At 42.7% G+C, this 14,437-nt stretch overlaps 1 protein-coding gene across 2 annotated transcripts in view; it reads left to right on the top strand.

Annotated features, from left to right (window-relative positions):
- Positions 1-14,437, top strand: part of BRINP2 (BMP/retinoic acid inducible neural specific 2) — a 258,789-nt gene that overhangs the window by 36,098 nt on the left and 208,254 nt on the right. For both annotated transcript variants that reach the window (XM_083157259.1, XM_083157260.1), the window contains exon 2: positions 850-1,145. In XM_083157259.1, coding sequence (XP_083013385.1) covers positions 901-1,145 — 245 coding nt within the window. In that variant the 5' untranslated portion in view covers positions 850-900. The remainder of the gene's footprint in view (positions 1-849; positions 1,146-14,437) is intronic.

Here is a 14,437-nt window from a genome sequence, read left to right as displayed (position 1 = left end):
GTCATTAGGTCGACCCCACTAGGTCGACTGGCAGGAAGGTCCACCTGACTTAAGGTCGACATGGGCCAAGGTCGACATGACTTAAGGTCGAATTTGCATAAATGTCGACATGAGGAAGGTCGACTGGTCATAAGGTCGACATGGGGTTTTTCACTGTTTTTTGAGCCGACATGTGCCGACAGGCAGTATTTCATGCCCTACCATCCACTAGGGCGTGGAGGAGGCGAGCGAAGCGAGCGATGCAAGGGTCCGATTCTCATTGCCAACTGTGTCCATGTTGACTGTGTCGACATTCGGATCACAAAACAGTGAAACTAATGACTGTAGACCTAAGTTCATTCTGACAGATGTACCGATTCCCTTCAAAATTATATTGTCACCTACACCAAATCTTTTACAGGTTTGATACATCAACTAGATCTTTTAAGCACTGGAGTAGAGAAGAAATTTAATGAACCTGAATAATGTAATAAAACACTTATTTTTGCTGTCTGCAGTAAGCAATTAAGGGAAAATGTGAATTTAAAGGTGAGCGAGTGTTCACAAGGAAGCTAATTATATTAATAGAGTTTTTTGGTACACACGTTTTCCTCACACAAATGTGTTTTGTTGCTGCTATCAGCAGTTGCTATGGTAACCGCCACTGCTTTAATAAATGTTAATGGCGGGTGTTTTAACTTTCCAGGGAAGCAAATTCTGAACTATCGGTATTGTCAGTTTTTGATTACTGAAAGTAAACATAACAGAATGCATGGTCTATAGAGATGGAAACAGGTTGGGTGTAAGATGACTGTTGCTAATGATGATTTTCTCTCTGCTGATGTCTTATGTTTCTGTTTTTCTCCACAGGGAGAGAGGGCGTGAGGGGGAGAATGAAGCATTTCGCTGCGTCCGAGAAGCATGAGGTGGCACCCGTACACCCGCTCTGACTGGGCATGGCTGGTGCTGACTTGGTTGTCTGTAATGCTCTGTTTGGCAACCACCACAGCGACACTTTCTAGGCAACATGGCTCCGCCCCTTCACCTGGTCAGGCGTCGCTGGATTGGTTACTTAGCAACAGGGGCCCTTTCCATGGATCCCAGCAGTATGTGGACTTTGCAGAGCGATACCAACAAGGGTATACCACCAGGTATCGAGTTCACAGGTGAGCGATCATTCTTGGCTGCTTTCATTGCACAATGAGATGTGCTTTTGTATATTGTGGGAGAGATGTACTAAGCCTTGGAGAGTGATAATGTGGAGCGAGATAAAGTACCAGCCAATCTGTATCAGTCGTGTTACAGGATGTGCTTGAAAAATGACAATTAGGAGCTGATCTGTTGGTAGTTCATGTCTGTCTAAGGGGGGTATTCAATATGTGCAGGTATTTCCCAACAGGGGAAAAATCTGTACTCATCTATTCAATGTTGCCGTTAACAACAGCACCGAATGGTGTCAGATCCGACTTCTTTTAAAGTTGGATCTGTTTGGTCGGAAACGGCTGAGGATTGTCAGAGTCACAGCCCTTTTCGCCGATCCACGGACTATACGACACTCAACAGCTGGAACATTGAATTCTGAATGTCGAATTATTGTCGGATCAGACGAAAAACGATTGTGAATCCCACCGTTCCGACAGACAGAATCATATATTGAATACCCCCCTAAGTCTTCCTACATCTGCCCCTATGTGAGAAGGTGAATTCAGAGGCCATAGAAGTCTATGGAGGAGATGCATGAAACCTGACAGAAGCTCATTGGTTGCTATGGGCAACTTCTACACTTTATCACTTTATCTCTCTTTTATTCCCCCATAAGTCGGTGCAAAGAGTATAATAGGAGGAACAACATATAAACATCAATGTCGGTGGGGTAAATGTTCTAAACCAGGCATGTCCAACGTTGGCCCTCCAGATGTTGTGAAACTACACATCCCAGCATGCTTTGCCACAGTTTTGCTATTAGAGATGCTAAAACTATTGCAAAGCATGCTGGGATATGTAGTTTCAAAACATCTGGAGGGCCAATGTTGGACATGCCTGTTCTAAACCTTTTAAAGATGAAAACAGGGGATGATGCCCATATCAACCATTCAGATTCTGTCTATAATTTTCTTGGCTGTAACAGAAAATGATAGACAGAATCTGATTGGTTGATATAGGCAACATCACCTCTTCATTTTTAGATGCTTTAGTAAATTTACCCCTGTGTATCGCTGCTGCATCCCATAGCAACCAAAAAGATGCCTGCTTTCATTTTCTAATCTGTGCCAGATTTGATTTATTGCTGATTTTCATGTGTTTTATAGTTATCACGTAGCATATGTGTAAGATATCTGGAGATGGAACATTTTTGGACATTCCCTTTAGACATGGGAGGTTATTCTGATTCACTCACAATCACTATCTAATGGACAAAACCATGCTTCACTGCAGGTGGGGCAGATGTAACATGTGCAAAGAGAGTTAGATTTGTGTGTGTGTGTGTGTGTGTGTGTGTGTGGGGGGGGTGTACTTCAAACTGATATCTATATTGCAGTGTAAGAATAAAGCAGCCAGTATTTACCCTGCACAGAAACAATAAAACACCCAAATCTCTGCACATGTTACATCAGCCCCAACTACAGTGCAGCATGGTTTTGTCCATTAGAGAGTGATTGTGCCTTTCCGAGTGAATCAGAATAACCCCCTCAGTGCTTTGTTAAACCAGGAACAGAAAGGACTTTTACCAATCCCATTTGCGCATTCATAGTCAAGGTCTGAATTGTTAGAGAAATTGTGGTCAAAGGTTTCTTTACATAAGTAACAGAGAGGGTTCATATAGAGGGCACACGCGCATTGCTAGGATAATGTAAAAGTTGTAGACCGTACTAGGAAGAGTGATATCTGCAGGTTATGATGATAAAGACTAAAGGGCCTAATTTTGGGGCTCATTATCAAGAATCGCATTTGCAATGCAATCAGGGAGTGGTAGTAGTGCCTAGAAACGGCCTGTCTAACCTGTGGCTCTCCAGCTGTTGTGAAACTACACATCCCAGCATGCCTTGCCAGAGGTTCAGCATTCCCTAATAGCAAAACTCTTGCAAGGCATGATGGGACTTGTAGTTTCACAACAGCAGAAGAGCCACAGGTTATCCAGGCCTGGCCTAGAATCCCCACAATATGCAATAATTATGGTGGCACGCATCATACTACAGCTGCAGGGACAGGAGCTTTAAAATGAAGCCATCCCTGCAATGTGCACATGCAGGGCAGCCATTGCAGGAGATGGTCAGGAGCAGTGTTCCCTCTAAGCTGTGCGCACGTGCGCGCACACACAACCCAACGAGTGTGCGCACAGACATTACAACAGAGCGCACAAAGCAGCAGTGGTCCCTTTTTGCAGTTGTGGACTCATTGAATGTGTGTTTCACCCATTAACTACATTGTGTGCTGTGTTCTGAATGTTTAAATGTTTAATATAATTTTGAAGTAAAGTTAACACAAATGCTGAACATCATTTTCCAGTTATATATAAGTGACGCACAAAAATTTAAATTTCCTTCCAAAATTGCACAGCCAAAATCTTTTGCCGCACACAGCCTTCGTAAAATTAGAGGGAACATTGGGGAGGAACCCTCTGGAAGCTAATTACCCAATGTATATCTCAAAGACTGCAGCGGGCGTGATAGCTGCAGGGGGCAAAGTTGGCAAATTTGGCAGCAGCATTCCATGCAAGTTCGGGATCGAAAGCAGAAATATACTTGCCAGACAAGTTTATTTCTGCTTTGATCTGCCAGATGGAGGGCAGTTCAATGCTGCTCAGTGCAATACCAATACTCAATAACGTGTTCACATGGCCGACAGATGTGTACACGGTATTAAACACAGTACAAAACAAATTTTGTGTGTGACTGAAGTTTTGCGCTAAAAGCAGCTATGAGTGGTTCCTGGAACTTAGTAGGACCTACACCAAAAAGGTCCTTGGAGTTGAACAAATGGAAAAATTGGTTTTAAGATCCAGAAACAGTACACAGCGCTAAAGTTAAAAATAAATACAAAAATATCGTGAAAGTGAACAAATCAATGTGCATAAATATAATATAATATACTCTTGACCTTATATTTATGCACATTGATTTTGTTCACTTTCACGATATTTTTGTACGGTATTAAACACCCCTAGACATACTTGCCTACTTTTGAAAACTAGTTTCAGGGAGATTATAGCTGGTTATAGAATTTTGCACAGCGTCCCACTGAGGGGGCTTGTTATGCTCCTCCCAAAGGGTGTGTCTAGTTCCATATATGGAGAGATTGTGAAAAGAGATTGTGAACGTGGCACCTATAAGCGTGGGTGTGTGCTGCTACATCTGAGAGGAATCCTTTAAAATGACTTATATCGAAATGTAGATGAGCCCCAAAGCAGTTAGTAAGAGCTGCTATACTTGGTAAAGTGCTGGGAAATGGTGCTGATGATTCAATGTATCTATCTCTCATTCCCTTTTTCCCAAAAATGTAACAGTGTAAAGTGGGCTAGATGAAATGAGGGAGATTGCTAGACTAATGAGGGAGAGAGGGAGATTGCTGCTATTTAAGGGAGTCTCCTGCAGAATGCAGGAGGGTAGGCAGCTATGCCCCTAGAACCCCTAGGGGGCGATGCAGCAGCACAGAGTACTTCAGCAGACAGCATAAATCTGGAATGCCTGAAGCAATTTACACCAAACTTGGTACACATATCAATCACAATTTGTGAACAGATACCTAGAGGTGGGACAGCAGCACAAAGTATATCAGGAGACAGCATAACTCCAGAATTCCTGGAGAAATTTACACCAAATATGGTAAACATATGACTTACAATCTGGGAACAAACACTGTGAGGGTAACACACCCCTAGCATTCCTAGGGATGGGGCAGCAGCTAAGACTATAGCATGATATGTCTGTGATGACAGGGCGGGCAGTGACGTGATGTGAGGAGGGGAATGGCGTTAGCATGAACCCACACACTGGGGCAGATGTACCAATATCCAGTATACGTTTTTGACTTTTCGTTTTCCGCTTCTCCTGCCTTAACATGGAGAAGCGGGCACCCTTTTCCCCCTAATGTATTATCTTGTAGTTAGTCATTACCGATAATCGTTATCTCTCCTGTGTGCTAACCATTACACCATCCATGATGCCCATAAAGAATAAAGTTCTACTAATGCTAATTGCACAACCAAACTCGAGCAATGCCGGTACATCTGCTAGTTTTAATATAAAAAGAACATCCAATCATATCTGTCGTTGCCTGTCTTATAAATGAGAAAGAACTATTTACCTGTAGTATTCCAAATGGTAATGACAAACAAGAAATCTGTATAATTCCTCTAGGGCAGGGGTGGCCAACCGGTCAGAGGTAAAGAGCCGAAAAATATCGGTAGTCAAGCTAAAGAGCCGACTTCATGGGCGCGCCGAAGGCGCATGCGCCAAAAAAGGGGCGTAGTCTATTTTGACCCCTTGGGTGGGTGTGATACAAATATGCCTCCAATAGTGCAGTGCCATATATACATATGCCCCCAATAGTGCCAGATACACATATGCCCCCCAAAAAGCTGGTATGCCCCCAAAGTGCCACAAACTGCTATGCCCCCACAGTGCCACAAACTGCTATGCCCCCACAGTGCCACAATCTGCTATGCCCTCACAGTGTAAATTTCCCAGCAGCAGCACTCACCGTTGTTGCTGCTGCTGCCGGGCGGTAGGAGGACAGTCTGGCATCCTCCTGCAGTCCTGTGATGTCACCAAGGGGAGGAGAGTACAGCACACCGCTCGTCTCTTTCCCCTCACTTCCCTGTGACTGGGCCGTCCACCAATCAAAGCTCGCTGGCCGGCTCCTGATTGGCTGCTGGCCCGCGAGCTCTAATCGGCAGACGGCCCAGTCACAAGGATGCACAGTAAGGGGTAGGAGAGATGCGCGATGCACACTTTCCTCCCCTCAGAAGGAGCAGGGATTCAGGGAACCAGCAGCAGGGGGGACTGGGACGGACGGTGGGCGGCGGGCAGCAGTGGGAGCAGGAGCCACACTTTACAAGGGGGAGAGCCGCATGAGGCTCAAGAGCCACGGGTTGGCCACCACTGCTCTAGGGGATATACTGGGCTGCAAATCTAAGATACATAAATCAATGTACATATACATTATGGAATGGTGCAAATGGGAATTAATGAAATACAGATTTATGGTTAAATGAGGCCACGGCTAACCACAGGAAAGGACTGTTTGATCACACAATCCCCTTTTCTGTTCACATGATAATAAACACAGGAAAACTGCATTAAAAATAATGTCAAACCCACCATGGTTTTTTGCATCTTTATCTCCATACTTAAAATACTAGATTGCAGTGACACCTATTTCCGATGCATTAATGTGCACCACCAGTACAGCAGAGTGTATTGGGAATTGCAAAATGCATGAAAAATACCTTATAAAAATCAAGTGCTGTAATTTTTCTGTCAACCTATTATTCCTGTTATTATCTGGGAACCAGCAATAAGTAGATAAATGCAATTTTAAAGAGTATTCAGTGAATCAGACAATTGTTCTCCTTTTAATGTCCTTGTTTAGCGTTCACCATGACTAAGAATGGGGGCTGTTGTGAGCCGATGTGTGTATAGCAATCTGTAATCATTATTCAGGGACACTTTTGGGTCACAAACATTCTCAAAACTACAAAGAACATACTTCTGATTTTATATTTGTAAACATTTGATGACACGCATCTTGATATGGTGCCTCAATATTTTTATTTTTATACTAGTTAAAAGTGTCAAAATGATGGCAAATCTGTAATGTACTTTCACTTTGAGCTGTGACTATTTTTACTTTCACTTTTAACTGTGACAGTGTTTAGCACACAAACTCTCCACCCAACCACCAGTCCCTATCTTCTCTTTCCCTGGGCTGCCTTAACATTAGCCCGGGCCCCTGGGCAAAATAATTCTCTGGGCCCCCTCTCTGCCCCCCCCCCCCCCTTCTCTGCCCCCCCCCCCCCACTCCTCTCTCCCCCACCTCACCTACGTGCAGGCAGAGGTATCCGGGCAGCGGGGGCTGGGAGCTTGTAGGAGAGAGGTATGGAGTGAGGAAGCTGTGAAGACAGAGATTGGAGGTAGGAGCAGTGCTGTCTTTCCCATTAATGGGCATTTGCATAGCGCCCACCCCAGGCACTGCCCTGGAGAGCTGCCCGGACGCCGCTGCACGCCACCCGCCGCCACAGTCTCAGTAGCTCCCTGGGGCTTTCCCACTGGGGTGGGCCCCTAGAATCCTTGAGCCCCTATGCAAATGGCCATTAAGCCCAATGGGAAAGACGGCACTGCTCCTACCTCCAATCTCTGTCTTCACAGCTCGCTCTCTCCATACCCAGCAAGTTTGAAACAGATCAGTGTCTCTGCAAAAAGTACTTTCACTTTCACAAAGGAGTAATTTGATCCATTGAGTGGCCTCTAGTGGTAAGTGGCGGTATTTCGCTTCAGTGAAGAGTAGTTAACGATAGATAGATAGATAGATAGATAGATAGATAGATAGATGGATAGATAGATAGATATCTGGGATATTCATTACAGGGTATTTCCACCTACAGATGCCTTTTAATGCTCGACTCCTGCAACATTTAGGGTGGGTACTCAGTAAAATTATATTGGGATGATTTGCTGTATTAGAACAACAAATCATCTTGATCTAATGACCTTCTATTTCAATTTGTTACATAATAGATATCAATTCAGCCATAGAGTAATCATTAACCCAATCTTTCATTAGATTAGCATCATTGCACCAAACACGGACATAAACATTGCATCAAGTGTACGCCAACGTCAGAATGCACCATGGCGATCAGCGTTATGGAAATGATGAAGAATATTGTATAGTCTCCCATTGAAAAACAGATCATTAACTTTATATATATAACTAAGGAGAAGTGTAGCTTAAGGTTTACCATGGTGCTGAAATATTTATTTTACTAGACACACATTTCCTGCCAAATTCATATCTGAGTAAGGAAGAACATTTCCTAACTTATTGGGTGGAAAAGTCCAATGATGGCAGTGGCAGCTTTATGCATTCATTAACATCAATGTGAAGGATTACACCTTTAGGCGAATTCATCGAGCCCCCATGCCATGTACAGTATGTGAAGGATGATGAACCGCATGACGGTTCTCAAAACAAGACTCTTGATGTAAATTCAATAGTCCCAATGCTAGACCCAAATAGCTTATTACTAATCATTCAGTATGAAATTCAGAATATATTTTACAGGGACTTGAAATATCTGCTTCCTCTGTCTACACATATGACATCCTTTTTTACAGAATTTTTCCTCTTTATTCGCTAATAGTACAGATGTAGCTGCTCTCATTAGAACCCCCCGTCCCCTGCCAGAGTCTGACAAGACGCTTGCGCACCCCATTCTGTCGGAAGCCCCTGCAGCCGCCTTCTGCTGCTGCCCGTCTTGCCCGCTCTCCCCCACACGCTGCCTGCTCCCTGCCTGTCTCCCTGAAGCAGAGATGGGCAGGGAAGCACCTGGTCACAACACCACGCCGCCTTGCTGATGGGACACACGATCGAGTTAGCAACTCGTGTGTCCCCATCTGCTGGCCACGCCAGCCTCCGCCAGCGCTATGGATATGTCGCACTGGTGGGCTCACAGAGGCTGGCTCCAGTCCCTAGTGTGTTAAGTAATTCTGATTATTTTGGTACTTCAAGGGGCTTATTTTCCAATCTTATCTTTTTACTAAAATAATGAGGACACTGGTGTTTCCACGCCCTTTTCACATTCTTTTAGCATCACTTACTGTAATGTATCAAAGGGCTTTTCAGTGAGTGCTCATAAAAAAAACTTAAATTCAATTTTTTTAGTGAGCGGATCACATTTTCCATACATGCAATGGAAAATGCAATTTGCTTCAGAATACTGAAAGATATTGTGACATACAGTAATACCAGGGTTGGGAGCCTTGCAATAATAATGCCATCCGAAGATAACCTTATACAGGCTTCCTCCGATTCCCCTACTCTTGTAGGTTGACAATCAGAGGCTCCATCCCTGCATGCAAACGATCACAACACAATTTATTTTCGGATTGTGATAAATATTTGAATATAAATGTAGGTACTTATTGCCCCAGGCATATATCTTCACAGTGACATTAATGAATATTTACCAATAATCAATTTTCCAGTGAGGTACTGCAGTGTCCACCTCCTCTGAGGTGTCCTGTGCTGAGTTGCCAGCAGAGTACCTCTGCACTAATGCACAATGACCACTTGATGCGCATTGAGCTTCAATCCTTCAGGGACTCATCAAAGCTTGACAGGGCTTATGTTAACACATTAAAATGGGTTGACAGGCCTAAGGTCCACAGGGTCGGAAGGTCGACACAAGCATTAGGTGGACAATGGGAATGTCCACAGTCAAAAGATCGACATGAATTTTTCCTATTTTTTTTTTTCAAAATCCAGCAGTATTTCTTATCCTACCATCCACTAGGGCGTGGACTGGCGCATCGAGCGCAGTGAGGTACTGTGCCCGAAGATCGACATTCAACACCAAAAAAACGTGAAAAACTCATGTCGATCTTTTGACTGTCAACCTACCAATTGTCGACCTAATGCTTGTGTTGGCCTTTCCGAACCTGGCAACCTTAGGCCTGGCAACCTATTACATGTGTTGACTTAAGCCCTGTCGACCCTAATGTATGGTGACCTTAAAACTGTTGACCCTATGACCCATACTCATATATAGATGCTAAATATGGAATGAAACTCATAATCCCTTCGGCGAGTGCTAAAGTGGTAATGGCTTGTTCTTTAATGGAGCCCATTAAAAGGACTTCTGAAAAGTTCCAAGCTTGAGAGTGACCAGAGGGACCTGTAAGAAATGAAATAAGTATTGGATCTTTTTTTCCGCCTTTATTAAATCATAATTGTAGCCAGCTATCTTCTGCCAATCAAAAGATCTTCAGCCTTGACCACAGAATCCTTAGATAAGTGGGAGAACATCAGGAACAATTTTCATTAAATAAGCCACTCATACACAGTGTGTATGCCAGGTTAACCCAGAGATTTCAAATTTTTCTCTTGTCGTTTAAAAGAGAAATTGATTTTAATCAGTATACAAGTGGCTACATCTAAAGTAAGATTAAAGGCCTCAGATTTCTCTTGTTGTATTCTGATCCTTGACACCTTGAAAGGAGAAGTTGGTTTGGTCATATAATAAGAGGTTTATTAACTGTAGGTAGAACTTTTTCCCTCAAACATGATGCTGCTACCAATATTTACCTCCGATATGTCACTGCAGGTTCAAAGTGATATTAAGAGCTACAATTTTCTTATTGCTGCCATTAGAACATTTTTGTTAAGCCAGTTACAAAAATAAAATGTTACTGGACCGCTTAGTGACGTTGGCCAACTGCGGTTACTGATTGCTAGACCAAATGCTATTATTGCAAGCAGAAGCTATGAGCCATTTTTAATTTCTCCGCAAAATGATATGCTTTCAGCCAGATGATGGTTTAAATTTGCATATAAACCGTAACTCCGCCCAACATTTTTTTTGCTGCACTCCTAGACCAAAAGTTTATTTTTGTGAAATTAGCAATAAAAAATAACAAAAAATTGTGTTGAATTGTCATTCTTAGGTGCAATTAATTGTAGAGGGACAGGATTCACTAATGTATGGCCATATAAATTATGATTAGAAGCCAGGGAGGCTCCAGAGACAGTTCAAAATTCAAATAGGGCAGTCACACCAACTGTCACCAACTGCAATTCCAATCTGACTCACTGGCAGTTAGTGTGGCTACCCTATTTGAAGTTTGACTATGATAAAACAAACTGAGTAACAACAGACAGACTTGGAGGTAGGAGGGCCCTGCTGCAAGCTTACAATCTATAGGGATATAGGAAGGAAACACAAGGACAGGCACCAGTAATAGCATAGCAGTCCCACCAAGTCCAGAAGAGAAGCTAAATAATACATAAGTGCCCCAGAGGGTTATGCATATAGAACTTAAATATGATAGGCTTGCCTGAAGAGGTGAGTTTTCAGGGAACACTTGAAAGTTTGGAGACTAGTGGAGAGGTCTTATTGTGCGTGGAAGGGCATTCCATAGGATGGGAGCAGCCAGATGAAAGTCTTGTAATAGTGAATGGGAGGTAGTGATCCGTGAAGAAGAGAGACGCAGATCTTGTGTAGAGCGTAGTGGTCGAGATGGGAGATATTTTGTGATAAGTAAAGAGATATATGCTGGTGCAGTATGGTTAATAGCTTTATATGTGAGTAGAAGTGTTTTATATTGAATACGGTAAGATATAGGCAACCAATGGAGGGACTGGCAGAGCGGATCAGCAGACGATGAGCGTCTTGCAAGGAAGATCAGCCTAGCAGCAGCATTTAAAATGGATTGCAGTGGCGAGAGTCTGTTCTTGGGAAGACCAGTTAGGAGACTATTGCAATAATCAATGCGGGATATAATGAGTGCATGGATAAGAGATTTAGTAGTGTCTTGTGTGAGATATGGTTGTATTTTTGATATGTTTTTTAGATGCATGTAACATGATTTGGAGACAGATTGAATGTTGGGAAGAAAGCACAGTTCAGAGTCGAGGATGACCCCTAAGCAACAAGCTTGTGGGGTAGGGTAGATTGTTGAGTTGTCAACAGCGATGGAGATATCAGGATGGTAACTGTTCTTAGTTTGCGGGAATATAAGTAATTCCGTTTTGGAAATATTGAGTTTGAGTTGGCGAGGAAACATCCAAGATGAGATGGCAGAGAGACATTCAGAGACTCGACCCAAAACCACTGGTGACAACTCTGGGGTTAATATATTTGAGTATCATCCGCATATAAGTGATACTGAAATCCGAAAGAGCTGATTAGTTTGCCAAGAGAGGAAGTATAGATTGAGAAAAGCAGAGGACCTAAGACTGAGCCTTGCGGAACTCCGATTGACAGTGGTAATGAAGAGGAAGTAGAGTCAGAGAAGCGAACACTGAAAGAGCAATCAGATAGGTAAGATGTGAACCAGGAAAGGGCTGAATCATTAAGACCTAGGGAGTGTAGTGTTTGTAAGAGAAGAGTGTGATTGACAGTGTCAAACGCAGCAGAAAGATCTAGAAGAATAAGTAGTGAGTAATGGCCTTTAGAGTTAGCAGTTACCAGATCATTCACCACTTTAGTCAGTGCTGTCTCAGTGGAGTGTTGAGAGCGAAAGCCTGACTGAAGCGGGTCTAAAAGGGTGTTAGAGTTAAGAAAGTTTAACAATATATAGATTTGGTCCTATTCCACCAACACAAGGCACCCCTACAAGATCACAAGGTGCCTAGGCACATTGTTTGGGAACCGCTGGCATAGAGCCACAAACATTGTGCAACTGTTGGGTAGTAATGGATTCTTGACAGCTGCTCATTGGTTGCTATGAATAATGTCACCATTGTATCTCTCTCAAATCAATTAGTAACTCCTTGAGTCACAAGATGGATAGCTAAAATCAGTGAAGACGAGTCATGGCTGTGTTTAATATCTGTCCTGGGGGGAAATTTTGCGCCAGAAAACATTTTGTTTCTTTCTGTTGATTTTACATCACCTACTCCGGATATCACTTGCTACAGTCTGCAGCTGAGCCTGTAGGCCTTGGTTTTGTGTTGCGCCTGTTAAGTATATAATATATGGAATTAGCTGACTGATCTCTGTTACCTGCGACCTTAGGTGGCGTATTAGGTTAGAGTTATAGTGTAGGGTAACCTAGTGAGTGAACATAATCTATCAGGGCAGGTTAGTTTGCATTTCAAAAAAGGCTTTCAGTGAGCACAGAGAACACATATACAAAAGTGTATTTATCTCTAACTATATACAGTAGATGTGAAACACAATAAATATAATGTGTATAATTACATGAAGTCGGTTCTGTTGCAAGTCACACATAGGTGGCAGGTACGCTTTAAGGTCCCCCTGTTTCCGCCACCAAAAATGCCTTAGGCCCATTAATGAGGTATTTGCTATTTATAGTTCAGCATGTACAGTAGTTAGTAATGCACGATTATATAGTTGTAGAGGATTGTATATTTGTATGGGTAGAGATGGACATTGATGGTCAATGTTTGCTAACCATAGGTGTTTTCCGTACAATGGTAATGTTTTACCATTTAATTGCACCATCAAGTGGTTACCTTTAAAAAAAAAACAGTATAGTAGCCCTTACTAACTGCTCATCTACATTTGGATCTAAGTAATTTTACAAGATTCCTCTTAGATGTAGCAGTACACACCCACACTTCTAGGTGCCATGCTCACAATCTCTTTTCACAATCTCTCCATATATGGAACTAGACACGCCCTTTGGATGTAGCATGACACACCCCCTCAATGGGGCACTGTGCAAAATTCTATTACCAACTATAATCTCCCTGAAACTAGTTTTCAAAAGTAGGCAAGTATGACCACAGGTGATGGCAATCATACATTACTAGGGAAGCCCAGGAACAGAGCATTTGGTACATGTGTAATATCTGGGCGCCCGATTTTTTCATTGTATTGCATTGCATCGCATGCAATATAGTGGCATACAATTCATGCAATGTGATTTTTCATTGTAAAGGCCCGATTTTTTTTTTTTTATATATTCTTTATTTAAAATTTTCAAGGGATTTAAAGACAATGCACGTCATTTTGACATAGTGAGACATACAGGTAACAAGGAGTAATATCAGAAATTCAAACATTGTAACAGAGTACAGTATAAGAGTGATGTAGTGTTTCTTTAGTAAACAATCAATTAAATTGGCAATGGGTAAGAAAAATAATTTCCCTGAATTCTTTGGTCTAATAATTTTTTTTTTGTTGGAAATCAGGAAGTTCCTTGTGTTCTATCTTCAGAATTGTTGATACATGAAGGACAGAGGGGGGGGGGGGGGTAGGAAGGAAAGGGGAGATGGGGGGGAACGCAAGGAGGGGTGTAGTCTTGCAGGTAAGCAAGTGAGTTAATTATGTCTGGAGTATTCAGCTATATAGGACTGTACGGCCGGGTAATGTGCGCTGCTAGGGCGTTGCTGGGTCACAGGGTACATACTGTAGGTTCTATATGTGTCTGAGGATTTAAAGTTAATCCAGGCTAACCAGGTGGCTTGGTAGTCGGAATGTTTTTCCAGTGTTGAATAGTATATGTCTTCCATGGCCCTATAGAATTCTATCCTCTGAAACCATTCCCAAATCCCCGGAGGGTCTACTGACCTCCAGTGATCTGGCACTATTGCTCTTGCTGCATTGTTAAGATGTTTAAGCAAGGATTGTTTGTATTTTGCTATAGGGATGGTGATATGGGAGAGCAACCAGAAGTCAATATTGTTGGGAGCCGGGAAACATAGTATTTCCGAGGAAAGTTGAATGACCTTATTCCAAAAGACCGCGATCCGAGGGCAATCCCACCATATG

The sequence above is a fragment of the Crinia signifera genome, chromosome 8 (genome assembly GCF_055691185.1).
Source record: "Crinia signifera chromosome 8, ASM5569118v1, whole genome shotgun sequence".
NCBI classification, from domain to species: Eukaryota; Metazoa; Chordata; class Amphibia; order Anura; family Myobatrachidae; genus Crinia; species Crinia signifera.
The sequence above is the reverse complement of the archived record's forward strand: the minus strand, read 5'-3'. Positions and strand labels throughout refer to the sequence as shown.